This window comes from Pyxicephalus adspersus, chromosome Z, assembly GCF_032062135.1.
Source record: "Pyxicephalus adspersus chromosome Z, UCB_Pads_2.0, whole genome shotgun sequence".
NCBI lineage: Eukaryota > Metazoa > Chordata > Amphibia > Anura > Pyxicephalidae > Pyxicephalus > Pyxicephalus adspersus.
Genome location: NC_092871.1, coordinates 49193715 through 49218943, shown reverse-complemented (window position 1 = coordinate 49218943; position 25229 = coordinate 49193715). Strand labels below are relative to the sequence as shown.

At 37.9% G+C, this 25229-nt stretch overlaps 1 protein-coding gene across 6 annotated transcripts in view; it reads left to right on the top strand.

The window, feature by feature from the left end:
* The window catches only part of CARD9 (caspase recruitment domain family member 9), a 45040-nt gene extending 20912 nt beyond the window's left edge, over positions 1 to 24128 (top strand). For all 6 annotated transcript variants that reach the window (XM_072431505.1, XM_072431502.1, XM_072431503.1 and 3 more), the window contains 12 exons: positions 5088 to 5293; positions 6094 to 6231; positions 7967 to 8292; positions 9729 to 9908; positions 11808 to 11963; positions 13083 to 13208; positions 13467 to 13652; positions 15800 to 15826; positions 17745 to 17787; positions 18390 to 18463; positions 19961 to 20034; positions 22971 to 24128. In XM_072431505.1, the coding sequence (XP_072287606.1) occupies positions 5113 to 5293; positions 6094 to 6231; positions 7967 to 8292; positions 9729 to 9908; positions 11808 to 11963; positions 13083 to 13208; positions 13467 to 13652; positions 15800 to 15826; positions 17745 to 17787; positions 18390 to 18463; positions 19961 to 20034; positions 22971 to 23061 (1602 nt within the window). In that variant the 5' untranslated portion in view covers positions 5088 to 5112 and the 3' untranslated portion in view covers positions 23062 to 24128. The remainder of the gene's footprint in view (positions 1 to 5087; positions 5294 to 6093; positions 6232 to 7966; positions 8293 to 9728; positions 9909 to 11807; positions 11964 to 13082; positions 13209 to 13466; positions 13653 to 15799; positions 15827 to 17744; positions 17788 to 18389; positions 18464 to 19960; positions 20035 to 22970) is intronic.
* Positions 24129 to 25229: the final 1101 nt, after the last annotated feature.

Genomic DNA, 25229 nt, shown 5'->3' with positions numbered 1-25229 from the left:
CAAAAAATATATTCCTGATGCTTCGATTGAAAAAGTGACTATATCCTATACAAAACACAGCAAATCAAACCTTTGTGTGTTTACCTTTTCTGAAATGACGTCAGGATGCTTTTTATGCTTTTACAACCTGTCTCCATAAATTCTTTGTCAGCAAACAAATATGACTGCCCTTTGTAAAGTCTGTGTTGACTGTCTGTGTAAGTCTGTATGAAAGAGTTTTGGGAGCTGTCTGTGGTTCATGGCAAACAGTGCCCCTCTAAAAAAAAATGAGAGGATGCTGTTGGGCAACACAGTTTATCTTTTGGCACTTTAACCACCTGAGTGTTACACTGAGGTCTAGATTTCTGTACCAAAAGTGATGCACTGTTTTTCATGAAATTTTTTTTTAAAATTGTAGACCTGTAACTTACAGAAATATGTCAGGGAGATCGACGGACGACGATGGACGGAGGACGACGCTGGAATAGGAAAACGACGCTGGAATAGGAAAACGACGCTGGATGTGCACAGCGGGACCATGGAGGTAAGGCTGTGACAAAAATACGGGCTTAACCATCGAAGGTAGGGCTTAACGGCTAGGTGGTTAACTCAACCTAATTTGTTTATTTAGAGTTCCATGCAGGCCAACTGTACCAGTTAAAGTGACAGCAACACAAGATGTGGGACAACAAATACCACTGCTTGCAAGCATTTGCATCAATCATTTTTATAAAATATGTGTGACTGAATGGTCACTCTTGTAAGTCCACCTCATAAACAAAAAATGACAATGTATAAAAGCTCTTTACAGTTATCTTGTAAGATAGCATTCCCTTAAAGCTGTACCTTTTGCCTGTGTTAAAATCCTTTTAGTTGTTTATCTACCACAGAAGATCATCTAAGACACTGCTCATTCCTACTGCTTGTCTCAGCAGATTGGGAGTGAGATTTGGGGATGTAACTACTGTGTCTGTACCAGTATCCGTAATTAGAAGGTCAGCTCTGGCAGAGGAAAGCAAAGATATCTGATCCACCAAGATAGAGATAAAGCTCCACATATGGATACAGTGCAGAACAAGTGTAGAACAATAGTAAGTTGGAAATTAGAAAAAGATAAGCCAATAGGTGATAAACTTTTTGCCCTGCTAATAAAATATAGGTTTTCTTTGAAGTGTCCAAGACCTATAAAGGCTATACAACATATTCACCCTTTGATTACTAACAAAATAAGATTTGGGTTACACTTGTATTATGTTCTGTACAAGAAAATGATATGCTTCTCTTATAAAACCAATTATCTTATCTCTATTCATGAACAAAGTAATCTAAAATTCTTTAGATCTGTATATCATTTACTTTTATGCTGTGCCAGGAATGTCTGTGTCTGTAAACATCTATCCAATGTAAAAAACATAGGACATCCCACAGGTAATTTAGATAGTTTGACACTGCCACATCCCAGAAATAACAAGTATTTAGAGAAAAGTGAACCAGGGGACCTAAAAGGCACGTTTCTGTAAACATGTAGCTCACATGTTCTGTGATTTCAGCACCAACCACCATGACTCTGAAGGCCTCACATTATTGTCAAAAACGTGTCAGTTTTCAAGGTTTTCGAACCACTCTCAATCAGTTTTTTCTTTACACAGTGTATTCCGAATTGTACAATTGCATTTAGATCCAGCACTAACTAAGCCGTCTGTGGTTGTTCTTTTGTAACTGACTACAAATTGAAGAGATTGTTTATGCACCACCTTGCATTCTATAGTTTTGGTAAATGAATTGAAAATTTTACAGAATAGGTACAACCAGATTGGGCGGTGCATGCCCAGTATTACGGACTAAGTATTCTGTATCTAAGACATGATTTACTACTGACAAGTTGAAAATCAAGCTATCATTTAGAAAAATCTGCAGACTTATTGACACCCCTCTAGCTAAAGTATAAAGAGGGATATGTAAAAATGTAATGTAACTGGTATTAGTAGAAACAAAGACAATAGGAAACAAAGAAAATAACAGGTAAAATAAGCAAAAGGAGACCAACTGTGGTTTATCTAAATAGATCCTCGCTGATGCTGTCATACATGGCCCAGTACATACTCTTCACCAGAAATAGGTGAGCTTTAGTCTTGTTTCTAGGAAAGAAAACCAAAATAAAAAGTCAGCTAAAAAAAAAAAAAGGAACAAGATACGTAATTGTGCTTCCCTTGGCTGATTTCTGCAAATTTCAAAGAATGGAATAACCCTTCAAACCTGTAGAATTGGATGATTTAAAAGTCACTAGTTTCTTGTTTGCTGACATTTTTTTACAGCCTAAATGTTTGCTTCCTAGTTTAAAATAAGACTGAGACTTTTTAGAAGTCCATTAAAAGTTTGACGCGTTTCCCGAGGAAGCGGACGTTTGATCTGTGAAACGCGTCAAATTTGTTTACGACTGAGATCCAACCTAAAAGTAATCTATATCTGTAATGATGTTATTGATGGTTGTTTTATGATTGTTTTTTAATATTGTTACTTAATAATTGGAATTTTTAATACAATTTTGTGGGATCTGATCTAATGAATATTAATACATTGCATTTAAAGTCCCGCTGTGATTTCCTCAAATTCTGTAGTACTGTCAAGTCCAACAAACAGATGTAGAAAGGAGAACTCCTTTCTATATCTATCTGAGTGTTTTTTTTACAAACCTGTTTTTCTTACAATACATGTTATGGTAATGCATATTTAAACATCCTTCCCTTCCATTTTGTTATTGATGACACTGTTGGTATTGTACATCAATAACTGTTGTTATTGATGTACTGTTTTTACTATTATTATTTGACATGAACATAACACAAAGACTTTGCAATGTCTGCAATGTGCTTGCTATACTATAAATATGACAAACAAATAGTGCGTTTGTTTGTTTCATTCAGTACTGTTTGAATAAATAAAATAAAAAACATATATTGAAGCAGTATGAATGCAGCATAAAAAACATTCTCTTACAACATATTTGTGTATTATAGTGTGACCCCTACACTTATGATTCAAAGTTACTATTTGTATACTGTCAGAGTTTGGAGGATAGACAAGCCTTCTCAGAATTACGCATGCTTCACTGCCACTATTGTAAGGCCACTTGTTAAGGAATTGTTACCTGTCTCGCCTCTGTCTGGAATCTACAGTAGTTTTCAGTACCTGTTGTATAATTGTCTACCAATTGAGACAAATTAAATTTACAATAAATGTCTGTAAAAACATATACTAGTCCTGTGGATTCTAATGCACCTGCACAACTTCACTGTTACATGTTTTTTTAACTAAAACTTGACTATAGAGTTGACCAATGATTACTAACAGTTGTGTGGTTCTTAGCAATTTAAATCTATTTCAGATTATCAGGTTCTAAGGCTGGGTCTACACAGGCAGTGTAAAAAAAACATGTAAACGTTCCTACCACGTTTATATGCGTTTTTATGCTCTTTTACAAGCATTTTAAACCTTGACTTTAAAACGCAAAAAAATTCTTATAAATGCCTATGACGCTTTTTACTGCAATTCACAATAAGACAGGCTTTAATGTTAAAGTATTACAGATTGTTACAGGTTATCCCACAATGACAAGATGATTCCTACAGCTGCATTCATGACATGAGCACAGCCTTGGGACTCCTGAAAGTCAGGAATCCCCATGCACTAGAAGGCAAATGAGGGCAAGTCTCCCCATTCATCTTTAGTGCTCCGTGATTGGCTGAGGAAAAGGAAATCCTGATGACAGCTCAAGCATCATCAGGATTTCCCTGTCCAATCAGAGCAATCAGCAGAGCTCTGCTATGCTGACAGCTTTGTTGTCTTGATTGCTGCCGCAGCCCTGATGGTGCTGTGACATGTATTCTGTATCCAAGAACACATACTACAGTTCCTAGTATCCTAAGGCTGCAGGAGCAATCAGGAGAGCAAAGCTGTTAGCATAGCAGAGCTCAGCTGATTGCTCGACTCCGTGATTGGATAAGGAAAGGGAAATTCTGATAATGCTTGAGCTGTCATCAGGGTTTCCCTTTTCTCAGCCAATCAGCACTAGACTTGAATGGGGAGACTTGTCCTCATTCACCTCCAGTGCTGAATGGGCAATCACGGAGCACTAGAGGTGATTGGGGAGACTTATCCTCACTTAACCCCTAGTGCCCGGGGATCCCACACTGTCAGTAGTCCCATGGCTGTGCTCATATCAGGAATGCAGCTGTGGGAATCATCCTGTCATTGTGGGATAACTTGTAAAAAAAAAATGTTTAGGTTACACAAAGCACACAATTAATAAAATACTTTAACATTAAAGCCTGTCTTATTTTTTACACATATTTTTAACCCTTTCAGGGAATGGGTAAAGGAGTTTATGTACCCCTGTCCTCATTCCCCAGGGTGGGGTGGTGGAGATCTGGGAGTCTCCTTATTAAAGGGGGCTTCCAGATTCCAAAGTCCTGCTTAAATTGCTTTTAAGAGCCCCCATTGTTTTCAATAGAGACTTTCATAAAAAGCTTAAAAACACTTGTAAAAGCCTCCATTGAATTCAATTGGAGCATTTTGAAGCGTTTTCTCGTATTTTCCCATGTTTACCATGCGTTTAACCACTCAAAAACGTGCCTCAAGGGAATGACCTGGTGTAGATTAGCCCACTGGAATGCATGAAAATTTCAAACATGGGCTTTTAAAGCCTCAGATTAAATGCTGGGGAAAACGTCCATGTAGACTAAGCCTAAGGGCACTCTTTGTTGATGCTAAACAGCAGGGCTGTCAGAATGAAGCTGCATAGAGCTGCTGAGATTTGTACTCGGGGTACAAGCAGTTATAACTTCATGGCCTGATTTATTTCCATCTTACTTTGCTATCCACAACCTACTAATATGGAATTGAAAGCAGAAATGCATACTGTTTTCATTTGATTATATTATTTTATTTTCAGTTCTCACAGTGGCTGGTAGGATGAGTAAGGTTTCTTTAGAAATACTTTCTTGCAAGTTGCTGAAGTGTGCTAAATAGATGAAGCTTTTAGAATTTAGTTATGTCCAGCTCAGGTTGGATACCAACTTGACCTGCCACATTTTATTTTATCTTTACAGACCTTTGCTGTGACTTTCCTACATTATGTCTGAGGATGAGGATGAAGGGTGCTGGAGTAAGCTGGAACACTACCGGGTCAAACTAATCTCCATCATTGACCCAAATAGAATCACTCCATACCTGCGCCAGTGTCGTGTCCTCAACAGTGATGATGAAGAGCAGGTTTTTAATGACCCCAACCTTGTTATTCGCAAGAGAAAAGTGGGTAAGTGTCCCTCCAACCTTGTCTCCTCTCCTCATTCACATCACTTTATTTTTACTCTCCTGTCTCTCTCTTTCACCGCCTCCTCAATCATCCCATTCTCCTTTCTCTTCCACCCTTCTCTCTTCTCTCTGTGCTCCTCTCATTCTCTCTCTCTTCTTCCTCTTATCTATCTTTTTTACTGCTTTTTGTGTCATCCCCTTACTTCTCTTTTCACTTTTCTTTCTATCTGCTTCCTCTCTCTTCTCTCATTTTACATATACAACAATCTTTCAGTCTTTCTCCCTCTCCCTCTCTTTTCTTAAGCTGGGTACACATATGCAATAATTGTCGTTGGAAAGCATCTTTCACGATCCTTTCCAACAACTAATGACTGCATGATGCATGAACGAGTGTTCTACATACAGCACCGTTCTGCCTTATGGAGAGGGGAGGGGGAGAACGACAGAGTGGCACCCTTTCCCTTTCTCCCCCTTCGCTTCAATTACAATCATCGTTTGTCGTCCATGGATCCACCAGGACGATCGTTCGGATGATGGATGACGGTCACTGTACACACACCAGATTCTTGTCAGATATCGGCCCAGAGCTGATTATCAGACGAGAAGCATTGCAGGTGTGTACGTAGCCTTACTCTTGTTTACTTCTCCCTTTTTACTTTTTTTCTCTCCCTTCTCTCTTTTTTTTTAACTGAATTTATCTCTCTCCTTACCCTTCTTTTTTCTCTCTCATGTTGATGCTTGCACTACTTTTTCTTAGTAAATTTGTACAGAGAATAACTTCCCACAAATTTCTGCTACAAGGTGTCTTGCTGGATATCCTCCAGAGAACAGGACATAAGGGCTATGGTGCTTTTTTGGAAAGCCTGGAGCTGTATTACCCACACCTGTATATGAAAATCACTGGCAAAGAGCCCTCCCGTGTCTTTTCAATGATTATTGGTGAGTTCATGCTGCACTTGTTTGTTCATGTTTTGACTTTTTAAAAATATCTGATTTATTTCCTGTGGGGGCAGCAGCTTTTTCTAGTGAAGAGAAAACTAACATTGTGTGACATGGCAAAAAGGGTCATCTTGAAAGGAAGATACATTTCTCCCCATTTCCTCTTCCATGGGAGAGATTAACCAGCAACAGGTCTGCTGGGATTCCCGACCTGGGTTTTGCATGTCACTCAGAAGTGTTCTGACCCAGGCCAGAGTTTGGTTTTGTCTGGCCATTAATTACTGCACAGCTGTGAGCAGCAGCTAAAAATGGAAGGACCTGGGCACAGGGAAGCTGCCTGTGAGAGCCATTGTTGTACTACATGTGAGTAAAGGTTGCTGGAACGTTTGTGTTGAGTTGGCTGGGTTAGCCACCAACTGAGAGAGAAATCTGCTTGCTGTTTAGTTACTGCCTGATTGGCTAGAATTTATTTATTTTTTTTGTTTTGTTTTATCTTATGCAATATTTAAAAAAAAACTGACTCTAGGTCAGTTTCAACCTTATTTACTGTCTCCAGTGTGCTTCATACACCTCTCCTGCAGTCTGAGAGTACCTTTTACCCCAGAAAAGGTGATCCCACAAGGGTGGTATACCACAATTGTTATATTTCCCTTTCTTCTCAATTAGGTAAGCACTTGATATTTTTTTATTTACTGTGTGTTAGGCAGAAATAGCAGATTGCCTGCTTACAGCTGAGGATTTCTTTTTAAAATCTGGTGACATGCCATTAAAAAAAAAAAAAAAAAAAAAAAAAAGACTTACAAAGTTGAATAATCAGTTGTGAACATTGACATCCTATGCCTGCCGAAGGAAACTTCACTGCACTGTACATCCTGCCTCACTTTTCATTTGTTGTTTGGGTGACAGGAATGGACCTTTCCTAAACATTTTCAGACCTGATAAAGAAATAAAGGGTGACATTGTAGCTACTTTGTTTCACTGATCTGCAGAAGGAAAGGGTACATTTCAATCTGCAAAGAATGTCAGTTAAAGCAATGATGGAAGAAAAAATAAATAATTGTTCCTATTTACCTCTTAGATTACCCTACCTAACTACTTTTTCTCCATTGTAAATTGTTAACTATTAGTATTCAAACTTTCTTGCCTTTCTTGTTTCTGTAAATATTTATATAATTATAATACCAGAATTATAGTTTTATTGTCATTTTAAACAGGACAAGTATTTATAAAATAAGTACTTTTTAACTACTATAACACTAAACTGTATAAAGTAGCTACTGTTTCCAAATCCCTAAACAAAATTCTTGTTTGTCCAACAAAAATGATTTATGTATTACCATGTTAACTGGAAAATGTTGCAAAGGAGTGTGCAGGTGCAAGAACTGAAGTAGTTAAAGTTTAATGCTAGTCCACATGACTGATTTCTGTTCCTCTTGCCTTTTATTCCTTAACCAGAAAGGCACACAGGCAGCAGTGGTATTTTTTTAAGTACATTACCTGACACAAATACTTATAAGATAGGGGATGTAACCATTTCATTACTGTTTTTGCCCCTATTGGTAGAAATTTTACATAATTTCTGGTCCCACCTGACTATTTAATGATTGTCAGGTAGGACCAGAAGACCAGGATAGCAATTAAAAATTGGCAGATGATTTAACCCTACCCCACTCTATTTCTACTCTATCTAAAAATAACAAAAATAAAATTCAGGCTGTTTGTGTCTCTGGTTCAGACACTGCTGGGGAGTCTAGTCTAACCCAGCTGCTTATGAATGAGATGCTAAAACTCCAGCAGACAATCCAAGAAGAGCGCAGAAAGTACAAAGAGCTAAACGCCCAGATGGTGGAAAAAGAGACTAGCATTCGGCAACTGCAGGTAAAGGACAGTGAGCTGAAGAAGTACCAGGAGAGGTTCCAAAAGATGAAGGAAGAGCATGACAACTCTAATAAGGAGCTGAAGAAATGCAAAGATGAGATCTACGAATTAGCCATGAAATATGCCCAGCTAAGTGAGGAGAAAACCAATTCTGTTATGAAAAATAGAGATCTACAACTTGAGGTAAATGTAACAGAATTATAATATATAAATGTGCAAATGCATCTCTTTAGATATGCCATTCATTTCCTGTAGAGAGCTGACCTAAGCTATAACTGCTGCAGTGACATTAAAAGTAGTATGCTCAGCCTTGCCAGTTTTCTTACATGCTGGGGGTATCCCATAGCCAAGTATGATGGAATAGAAGGTGTTTTAAAAACTAGCCAGTCTTGACAAAATACACTATGGGAAGATGAAAATGTTGGTTGGGCCAAAAGGGCTAATATACAGCAGATTTGTATCAACCACAGATAACCAAGTGGCATCCTACTGCATTGTCCAGGTGTGGAAAAGGCCATTTAGGGCTATCGGCAGCAATAATAATGAGCACTCTTAACCTCCCTAGTGGTTCATTTCTTTCCGGTTTTATATGTCTAAAAGCGGTACATTGTTTTTCATGAAAATTTATTTTACAGTATAATATAATAGTATGAGTATAATAAAGTTTGAAACACAAAATCATTTAAAAACAATAAACTGAATAATTTAAAAAATCTATATATTTAAAAAAAAATATTTAAAAAAAAAAATTTTAATTTAAAAAAAAAAAAACATATTATACTCATAATAATATATATACTGTAAAATAAATATTCTTGAAAACAATGTACTGCTTTTACACATATAAGTCCAATGTATTGCATTCAATACAGTTATTTTGTATTGAATGCAATACAAATGGATTTTGAATTTCCCGCCCCACCCGACCGGGACGTACACACGCAGCAATGTCACCGGTGACTCATCGGAAGCAGAAAGAAGACGGAGATCGCGGCGCTGGGCCCCGGCGGATCAGGTAAGCGCTCCATTTACTAACCTTCCCTAGGTGTTCCAACCCCGAGAGTGACTCGGGGTTACCACTTGTAGCAAGCTTTTTTCTACCTCGAATCACTCTCGGTGTTACCGCTAGGGAGGTTAATGTGGTTATTTCTTGTTAAGATTCACATAGATTTTTGATAACTGGATAATTGGGCCGAACCAGCTTGTCTCCTATTTTGGGGAAGAACCTCCCAGGATACATAGGTCATGCATCCCAGGAAGCTTCTGGCTGCTCATTCTGCACATGCCCGATTATGAAGCGTGTGCAGAAAAAGGAGCTTTTTCTTCAATGGGGTAAAAAAAAAATCTCACGCATGCACAGTAAGATCACTATCCTTATTTTTCTCATCTACGTCACATGATCTCACCCCTGCACAGTGTAAGATCAGGTTATGCATAAAGAAGATGGTGGCGCCTGGCGTGGACGAAGGTGGTTACCAGGACGACGCGGGACCCAATTCAGAAAACCTCTGGAGGGGTCAACAGATCTGTGAAGGTAAAGGGAGGTTTTTTGTTTTTGTTTTTTTATTTTTAGTTTTCTTCTTTAACTAGAAACATTTTCTATCACTGTTTAAACTTAGATTGAGAAGTTGAAGCACAACTTGATGAAGGCTGAAGATGACTGTACATTGGAGCGGAAACAGACACTGAAATTAAGGAGTGCCATTGAGAAGAGGCCAAGTCAAGATGTCATTTATGAGCTGCAGAGAGAGAATGAGCTGCTGAAAACAAAAATCCTTGAACTTGATAAGCCACTACAGGTGTGTTTTGTTTTTTCTACCCTTGTTTCTTTGTCATTTAAGATGAGAAAAATATGATAATATTGTATTTAAAACGTAGAACAAGTCCATACATTTTTTTGCTGACCCATCCAAGAAACAAATATAGCTTTATATTCTATTAACAAATATTTTTCTTTTTGATTTTTTTTTTTTTTTTTTTTTTTTTTTTTTCCAATTTTTTAAAATCAGAACAATAGAGAATAACAAACATGAACAACAAGCTATTAAATACAGTCATTTGGCAGCTATACTACAGCCAGATCGTAGATACTAAAAATGTGTTTGTTGCATATACATTAAGGTTTTAAACCTTGAGATAAAGAAAAATAAACAAACAGAACAAGAAAAATGTAAAAAAAAAAAGAAAACATAAAAAAAAAACAATTCTAGGTCCTGTGGCCTTCCAAACAATTATATGTAAACTAATGCACGTAGGTTATTGTTGCATCATAAATGCAACAATAACTAACTTTGTTAGTTCTTCTAACAGAAGAAAAAGAATGAAGTCACAGCTCAGAAGACAGGAAGTTAAATTCACAAAGCTAAGGCTATGTACATATGTGCAATAATTATTTGTTGGAAAGGATCTTTCACGATCCTTTCCCAAGACTAACGACTGCATGATGCATGAACAAGTGCTGTGTAATGCGCCTGGGCACACAAACCACAGCCAGCTCCAAATCCTTTTATCAAGTTTTATTATCGACATAAAACAAGACAAGGGCTATTTACAGATGTTAAGTCCGATAAGCATAGTACAGGAGGGTAAGGCAAAGGCAGGTCACAAACAATCTGAGGTCAGGGCAGGCAGAGTTCAGGCAAGAGTCAGGTTTCAGACCAGGTCACTATGGGAATGACAAACGGGATTAACATAAACCAACACAAGGACTCGCCCAAGCACACTGTGTTCACAGAGGCTTATAGCGGGCAATGGTGTTCAGGACAGGTTCTCTTTAAATGGCCAGAGTCACCAATGACCTTGCGCCATTTGATAGGAGGGTAACTGAATCCCCTATGGCCGATTGGCGGCAGGAAATTCAAACTAACTATGTCCCACACCGCGGCGAGGCAGCAGAGTTCCATGCCCTCGGGGGGTACAAGAGGCACGCGTGGTAGCGCACGCACCTCTTCCCACAGCAGCCCTACTTTGCACCTCCACAGGAGTGCCGAGAACAGGACTTTCAGTAATCACGTCCATAGAGATGCAAGGGATGCTGCCTGACCGAACAGTAGTTCGGCTAGGACGGATCCCTCCGCCTGCAGAGACACGCTGCGAGCAGGGCAGCAGCCTCGGCCATGCTGCGTGCTGCAGCGGCGTCTCCCTCTGCGGCTGGAATCCCCAGGGACACCGCGGGCTCGCAGGATGGGTAAGTTCCTTACATGCTGTACATACAGCACCATTCTGCTCTATGGAGAGGGGAGGGGGAAAACGATGGAGCGCCACCCCGCTGTGCTCCCTCTCCCTTCACTTCCATTACGATCGATTGCCATCCATCGTCTGTGGAACCACCAGGTGGGTCGTTCAGATAGTGGACGACAAGTGCTGTTTACACAAAAGATTCTCATCCGATATCGGCCCTGAGCCAATTATCGGACGAAAACAATTGCACGTGTGTACCCAGCCTTACACACCAAGACAGGGATAATTCTTTTCCAGCAAGTCACAATTTTTTTAAGCTGAATCCAATGAGATTTGAAAACTGCAGTGCCATGACTAAAATATTGGTACCAAACCTTATGGTAAAGCTATGTATCGAGCTAACGTTGTGTGAGTGTGAGGAGGTCCCAGAGATTGTTTCACACCTCGTAATTACTGTGCACTTTTTTTTTCCTATGAAAAATGTATCCTAACTATGGGGATCTACATAATTGTTTCAGAATTCGCCAAAAGGGGAGACATCAGAAAAGGCACGTCTGTACATCCAAGATCTGGAAGATGAACGTAGGCAGGCCTTGGAGCAGTACCAAGATATGGTCAACACTGTGTACACACTAAAAATGAGTCTACGGCAGGCTGAGGACCTCCGGGACAAGGTAGTTACGTTAAAGTGCCATGGGACCTTATAATGTATACACATGAATGCAAAAGCATTAAAAAAAATGCGGTGGTCTACAAATACATTTAGTCTCTATCTAGTATCTAGTTTTTTAGTACTGGATAAAATACCATTTGTGAAATATTTGTTTTCCCCAAACTCACCTCATCTTGAACTTCACCTCAACATTAAATTGTTATTACACTGTAACATTTATCTGGGAACAATCTTATTGCAAATTTTACTTTTTACATTATGACAAGGTTCTAGGTATCAGACCAAAAAATCAATCACTGGACTTTCAAGGCATTACATCTTCAATGCAATTTTAAAACATCACCATTATTTTTTAACCCTTAAAATTCATATAAAATATACCACCGACAAACAAATTAATTTGAATTTTAAAACAATTTGTTTATTAAACAAGTATTGAAAATATATAATGATTTATAATTTTGAGTGATTTTATAGGTCCTAATATTTCCTGAGGAAGTTAAATGCTGTAAAAAATAAATTAAGACTTACCATTCAAAATTACCAATTTCTGATTAAATTGTTTTAAAATAAAATAATTTGATTGTTGGTGGTATATTCCTTAAATTTTGTGTTAATAAAAAAATGATAATGTAAATTTACATTGAAAATGTAGTGCCTTAAAAGTCTTGTGATTGATTTTGGGGTCTTTGATACCTGGAACCTTGTCATAATGTGTAAAGTAACATTTTCAAGAAGATTGTACTCAGATTAATGTTGCAGTGTAAAAACAAATTCATTTTGGGTGCAAGTATTTGAAATAATATGTACAGTGTCTGGGAACAGACAAGTGTCATGGCATAACCACATTTCCACTTCTGTTCACTTGGCAATCATTTAAAAAAGGTCTTTAGGTTTAAGTCTCATTCTATCATTTTGCTGTACACATGACTAATTGAATTTCATAATATATTCTCTATTAGCTTAGAATAATATACCATGTTGTTTTCTCTGTTAAGGCAATGGATGTGTTACCACCCTGTGACAGTCTCTATTGCAACAATCCACCATTTTCAGACTTAAAAATATTATATGTTCCCTAGGACTGTGCTTATATACAGTAAATACTTGTTTTCCATAGTACTTAGAAGAGAAGGAAGTCTTAGAAATGCAGTGTACAACCCTGAAGAAAGACTCAAAGATGTACAAGGAGCGAATTGAAGCCATTCTCCAACAAATGAATGAAGTGTGTGTAGAGCGCAACATGGTATGTTTTTTTTTTTTTTTTTTTTTTTTTTTTTTTTTTTTTTCATTCAAAATTGGAAAGCTAAAATCTTTAAAATGTGCATTCAGCTATTTTCCTGCAGTTCAAATTTGAACTATGCCTATAACTAAAACACATATACACACTGAAATATATATATATATATACACCAAACCTATCTCTTTAATTTTATGTATACAGGTGTTGTTTTTTTTCACGGTTTGCATAACTTACTTTAGTTGTGTTTATTGCACAAATTAGGCAATTGCAACCCGGGAAGAATTTCATGCACAGTATGCCAAAAGTCTGAAGGATAAAGATGCCTATCGGAAACAGCTTCGAGAGCTGGGCGAAAAGTGTGATGAGCTGCAGATCCAGCTGATCAGGAGTGAGGGGAAAGTGCTTTTCCTGGAGACCAAACTGAAGCGGACAGACTCGCTGGCATTGGTACACAATATATATTATCATTTTCTTGGGAATATTTGGGTTCATCTGTTAGGTCTCTGATGCTGTTGAAGAATGCCCCCCTGTTGGCTTTAAATGGAGGTTTGTAACAAAACTTTTTATGTGGAGACCAACAGTGTCACATGTAGATTATAAGGTGATACTATACTACATGCATCAATACATGTGCATTACTTTACAAGTATAAAAATACCATGAAATATAATCAGTACAGTGCATTACTTTATACTTTTGCTGAAACAAACATTATTGTGGATTATTACGTTAATGTATTCTATAGATTTACAGAAACTGATTTCCATATGCCTACTCTTCCCAAAAGACAACAGAACACATAGCCTTATGTTGTGTAGATAAACATATTACAAAACCCTTGCAATTAAAAAAAAATACATTTTATGTATATTTTGTATTAAACACTCACTGGCCCTGTTATTAGGTTCACCTATTCAATTGATCATTACGACAAATATTTACCAATCACATCAAATGCAGAAAAAGGTGATTTAGGTGGTTTTAAGTGTGTTATGTTTGTTGATACTAGATGAGCTGGTTCAGAAACTGCTGATCTGCTGCAATTTTCACACAAAACCATTTCTAGGATTTAGGGCAAATGGTCTGTAAAAGGGGAAATACAGGGAAGTGAACATCAGTTCTCTTGCAAAAATGCTTTCTTGATACCAGAGGTTAGAAGAGAATGGTCAGACTGGTTTGAGCTGATAGAAGGGACAACAGTACCTAAAATAACAACTTGTTACACGGAGGTATGAAGAAGAGCATTTTAACACACAACACGTAGAACCATGAAGCAGATGGGTTATTGCAGCAGGGGACCACATCAGGTGTTACTCTACATTTTTGTTTTTTGAGTCAGGAAAGCACTAGCATAATTAGCTGAAAAGGTCACAGGCGAGAAGGTCATTATTAAGGAACAATATGAGCATCTGTCAATAATCGAACTGCCATCAGACAGTCTTCAGGGTCCTATGCACCAGAACTGCCACTTAGCAAATTCTATTTTTTTTCCTTTTTTTTTCTAAGGTTAGAGTTCTGTTTTTTTGGCCTGGTGAACCTTTTAAAGTGTATTTGTTAAATAAATTAAAGCATGGACCATGCTGGTTTTGTTGAATACTATAGAAAGGTTCCCTATTATCAGATGCAACCATACCCATTTAACCAATTTTCATTTTACTAAGTTATTGTGGGAACAGGTGTTGGTGCGTTTCAGTTTGAATGACAACCCAATGCACCTGCTATGTGGTGCACTTCAACACACTGCACAGGAAAAGATATAAAGGTACATTTTTTGTTCACACTGTCAACTCATTCCAATGACTTAGTAAAAAAAAAATTTTTGCTGCAACATTACTTGCTTAAATGCAACATACCAAATCAGACAGGTGCAAGGCCAGTCTAATACAGGTTCTACTGAATCTATTGTCTTACTAATCAGGCTTCCCCAGGTTAGTATCACAAATAACTTTTTACATGCAGGTGATCACAGATTGGGGGGCATTGCCACTTTTTTATTTGCAAGAATTATTTTATCAGACTATTCTTTTCATGATTTTCTAAAGGTTACCAAATGTTTACTTTTAGATGTAGAAGTTCAAGTACTCACTATAGTTAAAAGTATCTATCTATATGTAACTAACCCAAGAAGAGATCAATCAGGGAGAAACAGTTTGTCTTTCTATGTAGATAAAAAAATATAATTATGTGTTGGAAGACTTTGAGAGAACACCTCTGAGCAAACAGGTAATTAAATATTTTTTTTAGTCTAGCCAGTGCTATGTTTTAAAACGTGCTGTATACTGAATTGCTAAAAACTGGACTTTTCTCTGACCTCTGTAACCTGCTGAGTTGTGCTAGATCAATGAGCCTGATTTATAAAAAGTACCCCAAGGCTGGAAAGAATACACTTTCATTAGTAAAGCTAGATGATCCAGCAAACCTGAAATGGATCTGGACCAGGATTCAAAACATTTGCTAGCAAATGGCAGAATAAATCCATTCTTGGTTTGCTGGATCACCCATGTAATGGGTCATGGAAGGTGTGTAAGGTTTATTACCCCACACAACCAGCAATAACATGCCTTATTTTTCTGTCTTCTGTCTGTCTTTTCCAGTCCTCAGATGCTGATGACTCTTCAGAAGTAAGTAAAGTGATTGTAACTCAATTTTATTTAACTAATAATTAACACTTAATTTAGATTTCCTCATCTACAAACATGGCACTTTGATAAGATGACTGATTGTAAGCCCTTCTGGGCAGGGTCCACTCCTCCTCCTGTGTCACTGTCCGTATCTGTCTGTCTATTTGATATACAGCGATGAGTAATAAACTATATAAATACTGTTTATTGTTATTATTAAAAATAATTGTACAGTAACATTTTGCATTTTAATGGCACAATTTTTAATGTATTTTTATTGAATTTTTGGCATATAAATAGAGAAACAGAGTAAAAATAACAGAAGAAAACAGGAACAGCAGAAACGGGTAGTGTTACAACAAATACTATGCAAAATACAATCAAAGCTCAAATAACAATGCATTACAAAGAACAAGAATTCGGTAAATCCAGTAACAGATGGAATTTCAATTCAATATTACTCGGTCCCATAATATCAGACTAGCTTTACATATGTTAGAAAATGAATATATAACATAGAGTCTGAGTACAATGAAAATATGCAAATATAACATAATACAACAGAAATAAAAAAACAAAATAGCAAATTTGACTTAACACTAATTACTTAACCAAACCACAGGAGAAAAAGGGAGATGAGAAAGGGATAACTCATTGGAAGGAGAGAAAGATAGGGGAGGGGGGGGGACTCGCTTTTTTTTTGGACAAAAAAAAATAAGGAAGGAAGGGACTAACAATATCATTGGGTATGTACCTTTGGTCAAATGCCCCCTATATGTATCCCAAGGAGCACAAACTTTGTTATATGTTGCCCATGTTGCAGTCAGCTCCTCCATCAGGTAAACTTCCTTAATACGGTTAATCAAGGTTGAACGGGTGGGTGGGGGGGATATGATTTCTAATGTTTTTTCAATCTAATGTTTAGTCATCAAACCGTTACTGGGCTTGGAGATCTCCCGTATCGAGAATCCTAGGAGGTGAGTTAGGAGGTCTAAGGTTTTAGGGACCTTCAAGGAGCTTATTGACTATTTACCAATAGGTGACTGAACATGGGCAGGACCAGAAGATGTGCTTCAAGGTACCTACATCAGAGTTGCATCGCCAGCACAAATTGCTAGTCATTGGATACATCCTTTGAAGCACCTCCGGTGTTAGGTACCAGTGCATAAGGATTTTGTAGGTGTTTTCCTTACATCCTTTACCTCCATACACAGAGCCTTTTTAAAACCTGTTGCCACAAAATTTTCCAAAAATTATCTGGACGCTCCCTCCCCAAGACCCTTTAACCAGGGGTTACCATCCTGCCCATAATGAAAAAGTGAACTCTCACCCCACGGGTGGGCCAAAGAGCATGAGGTGCTGTCCGGTATTTCAGGTGTGTGGAGGAAAGATGTAAGTAGGGAGCCATTAGTTAGATAAAATTTATGTTTACAGTGACACCAAATATGTCTGGTAAACTAAATTGGAGCCAAAAGAGTGGACTCTGGAACCCTACCCAGGGTGCTCCACAGCATAGAATTGGGATGTAGTGGTGCCATCCACAATTTCTCCCATTCCATCCAACAGTTGGAGGAGTGCAAGGTCATCCAAGAAGTTAGGAGCCAAGATGAGAAGCATAATAATATTTCAAACAATCGGGGACCCCAAGTCCCCCGTACTACACAGGGAACATAAAATACTTTTAGGCAGCCTATGTTTTTTGTAGCCCCAAATAAAATCAAGTACCATCTCCTAAGAACTTTGTGTGGAACAGCTACCAATAGCGTGGGGAAGAAATAGAAAAATTTAGGTAAAGACATTTTGATTAGGGATATCCTCCCAAAGAAAAGATAGATAAGGTTTTCCATTTTCTGAGTAACCCTGTTGACTTTTTATTTATTTAATTTTTTTTTTTTTTTTTTTTTTTTTTTTTTTTAAGATGACTGTTCCGCTTTGTGTTGATGACAAGACACTGCAGAAAAGTAAGTTGTTTCTTAAACTTCATCTAAAGATTGGAGATTTAAGTCAATATGCAACTCACAATTTGTATCTCATCAAAATGTTACAAATATAAATCGCTTGTGACAGGATTATGACATTTCAAAGAGTTCTCCACCTTCAGTGAACCTAAGACAGAACTCCAACTTCTTAATTTCAAATTGTAAGTCTTGTGATTCCCTTTAGTCACCCTGAATAGCCAGACAGATACCACAAATTCTATGTTCAGCCTTACTGCTCCTGTGTCGCCTTCACCAGTCTGTTTATTAGACATAGACAATGACCTAATGCCTAATGCCATTACTTCTAACCAATGAGTAAGCCACTAGAAAAAACACTAAGGTTGGTCTAGAAGGCATCATATTAAGTCATAGAGACCTGCAAAGCTGTGTAAGACACAAGATTAGTTTAGCATTAAAGGAGTTAAAGTGAGGTGAAGATGTTCAAGCCAATAGATTAATGTTATCTTAAGGTAATATTTGGATATACAGGGAATAGTTTAAAAAGCAAGTAAATATAAATCACAAGCTGTATAAAAATAAAGTTAAAATCTACCAAAACAAAAATGTCTGATTTTTGCTTTCAGACTGCACAGAGGATCAATCAAGCCACCCAGAAATTAAAGAAGATTATGGAGAGACATCCAAGACAGAGGAAAACGTAAGATGCCATTATTTACATGCACAAAGCTGACACCATCTTCTGCATAGGCCATTTTAAAGGGTGATAAAATTATTGTTTCAGTAAACTTGTCTATCTGGAAGTCCAGTTAAAAACAATATATGTTAATATCAATATATATGTGTATGTACCATGTCTTTATTTGGATATAGACATTGCAGCAAAAGGTCTGTCTCTATCACAATGACAAAATATTACCATCAATAATAAATCCTACTGTCCACTGCTTGCCTCCCTACAAATCTAAAACAATGGGTTTGTAAATATCTCCAAGAAATGATACTTTTTGAGTAGAAATACTGCAGGTATTTGCAGGTGCAAAACCTTTTTACAAAGGTGCTGAAGCTTTTTGGCATCACTATATATTGAATGTGAATTCAAGTTCCATGTTAAGTGTAATATTCAACTATTTTGCAAAAACTACCTGCCACAGTCCTTGACTTCCATCGTGACAATATACTGAAATCAAAAGGGCGGGAAATCCCAGCTCTGTTGTATCTCACCGCATTGCAGTTTATTACACCCATACCCTTTTCTAATTATGCATACCCCTAAATATTAAAAAAAACATGCAATCACATCCTTGGCACATTCAATTCAATGAGCTGGCAGGCACTTTCAATTCAAATGTGGTAAGGTGCACGGCAAAGTGTTAAGAATGATGGCAAAAGTTGCACCCCTGCACAAAAATCTTCCTAAAAATGATGCCTAACCTAGTAATGAGAAAAAAAATATATTACATGAAGCTGACTTTATTGCTTTCTCATATTTGCATTTTTTTTCTGCACAGTATTGGGAGTTTACTGATTTTACAGTTGTACTTTTCACTTACAGGCAGATGTCACAGGAGTGATCCTGTTACTGGTGAAAACTTGCCAGCAACAGGAGTCACTCAATTGCTAGCTGGGAGAGCAAGATGTCGCTTCCTTACAGTATTATTATTATTAAACCCAGAGCTGTACATGAAAAATGGAAGATTCAGCAGCATTTTGGGTCAGTAAGGGTAAAAATGAAAATTGGAATCTTTTCCCAGGTGATTCTGCTGCTAGCAATGTGTCACAAAATCACTGATGTAACATCTGCCTGAGTGGGAGGAAAGTAATTCTGTTTGGTACATATTTACATCAAGCATCACACATACAACAATTAAATAAAAAAAACTTGTAAGTAACTAACAATTATTCAAATAGTTAACAATGTTGCTTGACCTGTTCCTGGTATTTTAGCCCAGTACCATTTATGAGTCAGACCTGTGGTATTTGTGGGCACTGCAGAGATTTTCTGCCCTGGTGACATATAGCACCTTTTGTTTTCTATTTTTGCTTGGAAAAGAAACTAAAGGTCAATATTTATATGGAGAATGCAAAAAGCTGTTATGGATGTTCCACTTTAATCTTCACTGTTTTAATGGTGTGCCTTCTGCAATGTTGTGCAACATTGGTGATAATATGCATTGTCAATCTCCTCTTTGCGCAGGCACTTAGTCCCACAAATGGTCAACCACAGTTAAACACAAAGAGGAGGATCACAAGCTTTGAAGACTGTCGCAGGTACTGTGCAGGGTTTTACGGTTTAGTACAATTTATTTTACAACACATATCTTTCTGCAAATTGTACGTAATGGAATGTCCATGCTATCCAAATAGCTAAATGTGTGTTGTGAAAAAATTATAGGAACTGTTTTACCTGGGTGTAATGGGGCAGTGCAACAGCTAGAAGCACAAAGATTTTCCTTTGAGATGATAATGAAGAGACACCTCCAGGATGGTACACTATCAAATACCAATACAGCCCTGGATTAACATATACCCAAGATCCATGCACATGTCTGCCAAAGGGGTTGACAACTGGCGCACCTCTTGTCTGCTCTTCGTATGGGTAGCAAATACATGTACACCGAGATCTCTTTTTCTTACAGCCCTGATCATTTTTTTTTTTTTTCATTATTTTGAAGCCTAATTTCAATTTTCAATATGCATGCTGCAGCTTAGTATAAAAAATATATAAATTTGGTTGATTTTAAGTGTTACATTTAAAGGAATTTAAACATGGTTCTTTATGAACCAGGGCCTCCCTGCAAGTGCCAGCTCTGTGAAGCCACTCAAAATCTTGCACTCGCAATGAAGAGGTAGGTGTGGACCTGCCCTTGCAATGTAGGTTTTTTTTTTTTCTGCTGTCAAAAGAGATTTTACCTTGGACCAGAGTATAACTTAAAACATTTGCCTAAAGCAAGGGTGCCAACCTATGGCCTGCGGGCCACATGTGGTCCTCCATCTCCTTCCATCTCGGGTCCTTGTCTTGCAGGGGATGGGGTGCATGCATCTCCTATCTTTTTTTTCTATTTCATGATCTAGTGCTACTAGAATGAGAGGGAGCTTCCTGAGCATGCTCAGTGTGAGCTCCCTGACAGTGGGTGTTTACTATAGACCCGGAAATCAGCTTTGGTTGCGCTCTGCTCACCTTGTACTGTGAGATCCCAACAGCAGCAGCATTGGAGCTGTGTCTGTGTCCATGCAGCTGTCATTTCCCCCATGAATAAACCTTCATATCTCCTACACAGATTGTCATAGAAACATGAAAATTTCAGGATACACAGGGGTCCCTGAGAGCTGCTTCAACACATTTCAGCTCTCTAAACATAACAAGTTGCCAGATATGGGGTCACAAGCATAAAATCCTATTACCAATCAGGGATATTTTCTCATTAGGGGGGGCTATTTCAAGAACAGAGTTCTCAAATTGTGCATGTTAGGGACTCCCAGGGCCACTTCATGGCAATGATCATTATGGCCAAAATATATACTTTCTACTATCTTGCCACACATCTGGCCACTTACCCTCAGTGAACCCTCATTTCCCAGGAATGGGAAGATGTAAGGATCTGAAGATGTAGTAGTAAGAGCATGTCCTCCTTGGCTGTCTGTCACATGAATTGCATTTCTCTGGAAGTTTCCATTGCAGAGTTATTGGAGTACAAAAAGGTTAGCGGTGCCCCATAACTAACAGGTCGCATTGTATGGTGTCATTTCTGCTCTTTGGTACAGGAATGGTTAGCGGAGAGCAATATATGACCAGCCAGCACTGTATGATAGTTTTTGTTTTGTATCTTTAATTAATAAAATGAGCATCAAATGGTGAATGCAGAAATTCTTGATTTGCCATTTTTCTTTTATGCATGTACCTTACAGTAACTAGAAACATTTAAATTTAATTTCATTTTAAATTCCAAATATTTTAGTTTGAAACATACATCCTTTATGATTGTTTGCATTGGGGCCTGCAAGTTTTATCTCAATGTTAACAGTGGCCCCCAGATGAAAAAAGTTGGGCACCACTGGCCTAAAGATACATTTTACAAGAAGTGGAACACCAGACATAACAGTTGAAAATAAATGTGTTTTGTTTAAATACTAGTGTAGTGGGGTGGCCAGCACCCCAGGATGCAGGAGTGTCAGCGGTGGAGTGTGCAGACCCCACTGACAGGAGTGGCCCTTTTAACTGTTGTGCAGGTGCTGGCCACTTTATTTGCTTTACCCAGAATTCTCAGGGATGTTGGACAAGCCTAGAAGTGATAAATGCTGAGGAGTACAGGGGGGAGGAGGCCAGTGTGACCTGATCTGATGAGGCAGCAGTAGCTGAGCATGTGAGCTGCAGCCAGATTGTGTGGTCCCTTTCAGTCTATACGGCGTTCGGGCAGCCGTCGGACGCAATAGCACGAGTGCTTTCTGAAAGACTCGGCTACTGTGATCAGGTGTATTCTGTCAGCTGTTACTGTCCAAGAGTTCCAGTGGGATGGCCGAATACCCACTGTGCGAGCGTTTGTGCAAATCATCGTGTGCATCTAAACGTGGGGGACACATCATGAGGAGCTTGCAGACTTCTAAAACAATATACAGCTAAGTGACATTTGCTAATTGAACTTAGTGCAGTTTGCCAAGTGTTTCAGGCAAACCTTAGACGCCACCTAGTGTCCATTGTTGGAAACTGGTATCCCCTTTGTATTTTACATTTCCCTATTGCATTCACCTTGTTTGTAACATCCAATACCTCAGAACCTGTAACCATAAGTTTGTTTATACTGCAAAATATTGAGTAAAGTGCATTTTTTATTTCCTCTGCCTGCTTGGCCGACCTTACCTTTCCTTTACACTTCTAATATAGAGTGTTAAACTCTCCTAGTTGTTATCTTGTACCCCAGAATGATTTGTCTTTGTGTTGTAAAGATCTTGGGGCGGGTGTAGTTGAGTAGTTTACCAAAAAACACCAAGGAGGGCTGATACCCAGTCCACAAAAAATGCTGTGTTGTCAACCGACAATAGGCCTGAGAGCTCAGTGCATTTCTGACAGATGAACTGGTATTTTTCTGTCCATAAACCACAGGAAAGTGCATGTATTCCAGAGTGTACTACATTTTACTGAGTTTATTAATTGTATGTGATGTCATCAATGGTCTCCTAAACTAAAAATCCTTCATTTTACTTGTTAGGATCAGAGCCTTGAAATCCAAAAATTCTCAGCAGAACGAAAAGTGCTACACATCAGAAACTGAAACGGACACGACGGACACAACCCCATAGAGAATGGAGATCTCTAGAGAGAATACCATAGCTGATCATCATAGATGTGGCAATAAGAAGCAGGACAACTTTCGAACCTTCACCTACAAATCTGGACACAAGTTTTAATCTTTAGCACTGCATACAATTTCTACAGATGTGTAGCTGTAGGAATGTGTTTTACTAATCAGGTATACCAAGTCATTACTGCTAAGCCAGGCTCAGGATTCATGTTACAGTATAATACCAATACTCTGCAACATGCAGATTTTAAAATACCTATCTGCAGTGTTCAGAACTATTGACTCTGCAAATGGAATTTTTACTATTTGTTTTCTACACAGGTGCCTGTCCTCACTGTTGGAAAGGTTGTTCTACACTTCCTGGCACAATGACACCCTAACACAAAGGGTATATCTGGAACAGGAAATTAGAAAAATTAAAACAAACCATTAAAGGTTGAATTATCAAATGCAGAAGCATGAGTAACTGAGCCCTCCATAAAAAAAAAATTTCAAAACAGGCTACTGCTTGTAGAGTAGATAAAATATGGTTTCAATTATTCTGATTTTAATTTTCTAAATAGTAATAAACCAGATAAAATAGCACAATACAGACCATTATTTGAGGGAACAGATAAAACAGTATTATGAATTATTGTGGATAAAAAATTGGTTCAGTTTGGTAAAATGAAAACTACCCACTGGCATCTTTCTTCTCTCAGGGATTCCAATGGGAAGATCTTTTTATTCCTATATCCGCCTGCTATCCTCGTCCATTTTATGGAAGGTTTACTGTCACTGCTAGATTTTGCTTGTGTTGTTTTCTATTATAGAGATTTCAGCAGAAATACAGTTTATTGATTTGAGGGGAATTCGAATCCACAAGACACAGAAAAGCCAAAACTGAATTATTAATTGTGACTGGAGTGACCCGTTAAGCTAGCAGCCTTACTAAATATATCAGACCTAAACATGTTTGTATTATGGAAACATTTAGTTCATTTTTATAGACCTATTGTTTTTATTAAAAAACAAAAAAAAAAAAACAAAAATGTACAAAACCTAATAAACCGATTTGTTGAAGCAGTTGTGTGTTTTTTTTTTTTTTTTTTGGATTAATGGATATATTGCAGTTTACAAGTCCTTAGATATATAGTGGATGTATTTGTAGAGAAAATAGCTTTTGGTGTTGCTAGAAATACCCTTACCTAGTTACTTCCTGTAAATTGATTTAATGTTACCTTTTGTCTGTAATTGCATCAACTCCCTGCATAGAAGATGAAGAGATGTTTGAAATCCATCCATCCTTCATAGATGCAAATAGAAAAATCTTATTTTTGCGATGACAGGTGAAAATGAAAGAAGCCATAAAAGAAAAATAAAGCAGCCACCACATCTAAAGACTGGTAAACCAATGATTACTCCCATGCTACTAATCAATGGAAAATATCGCACGCAGGGGTAGTAAGATGTGTAGATAATAACACTGTTTAGAACATTAAATATCTTGATGACCCTTTTTCACATAGATGTAAACTATGAGGCCTGGCTCTAGGTTTGCCAATTTTACTGGATACATATGTGAAATGTGTAGCCCTGTTATGGGGGGGTCATGTAAATGGCTCCCACAAAACAAGCTATGGCGCTAACCTGTAGATAACAAAGAGGATCCTGAGCCTTTGCTATGTGGAAGAGTGAGGATAATAATAAAGTTGGAGGTGCCTCCACCCAGGACAGGGTCTCTGTTAGCAGAGGGGCTCCCTTCCTGGGACATTAACCAGAAGTAATAACAGCAATATAAAACAACATCTGAGGAACCACTACACCCAGCATGCAACATTAACCATTGCAGCTAAATGAACACACAGGTTAGAGTATTTGTAAGCTTTATATCTCAAAACAGTAATAACAATATATACCATCAATAAACAGCAATGAATACACATAACAAGCACATAGCATAGTCCTGAGAAGAATTGTGCACAGATATACCCGGGTATATATACAGTCTATTACCACAAATACCTCCAGTACTGATCAGTATCAGGATGAGTTGCAGAGGCCTCTGGAGTTGATTGTAACAAAGATGTCCTGATGAGATGATCCTCAAAACAGCAAGGAAATCCTCCAACCGACAATTGGGCTGTGTATGCTGTGATCCTGGATTGCAGGGATGCAGGCAAAGTC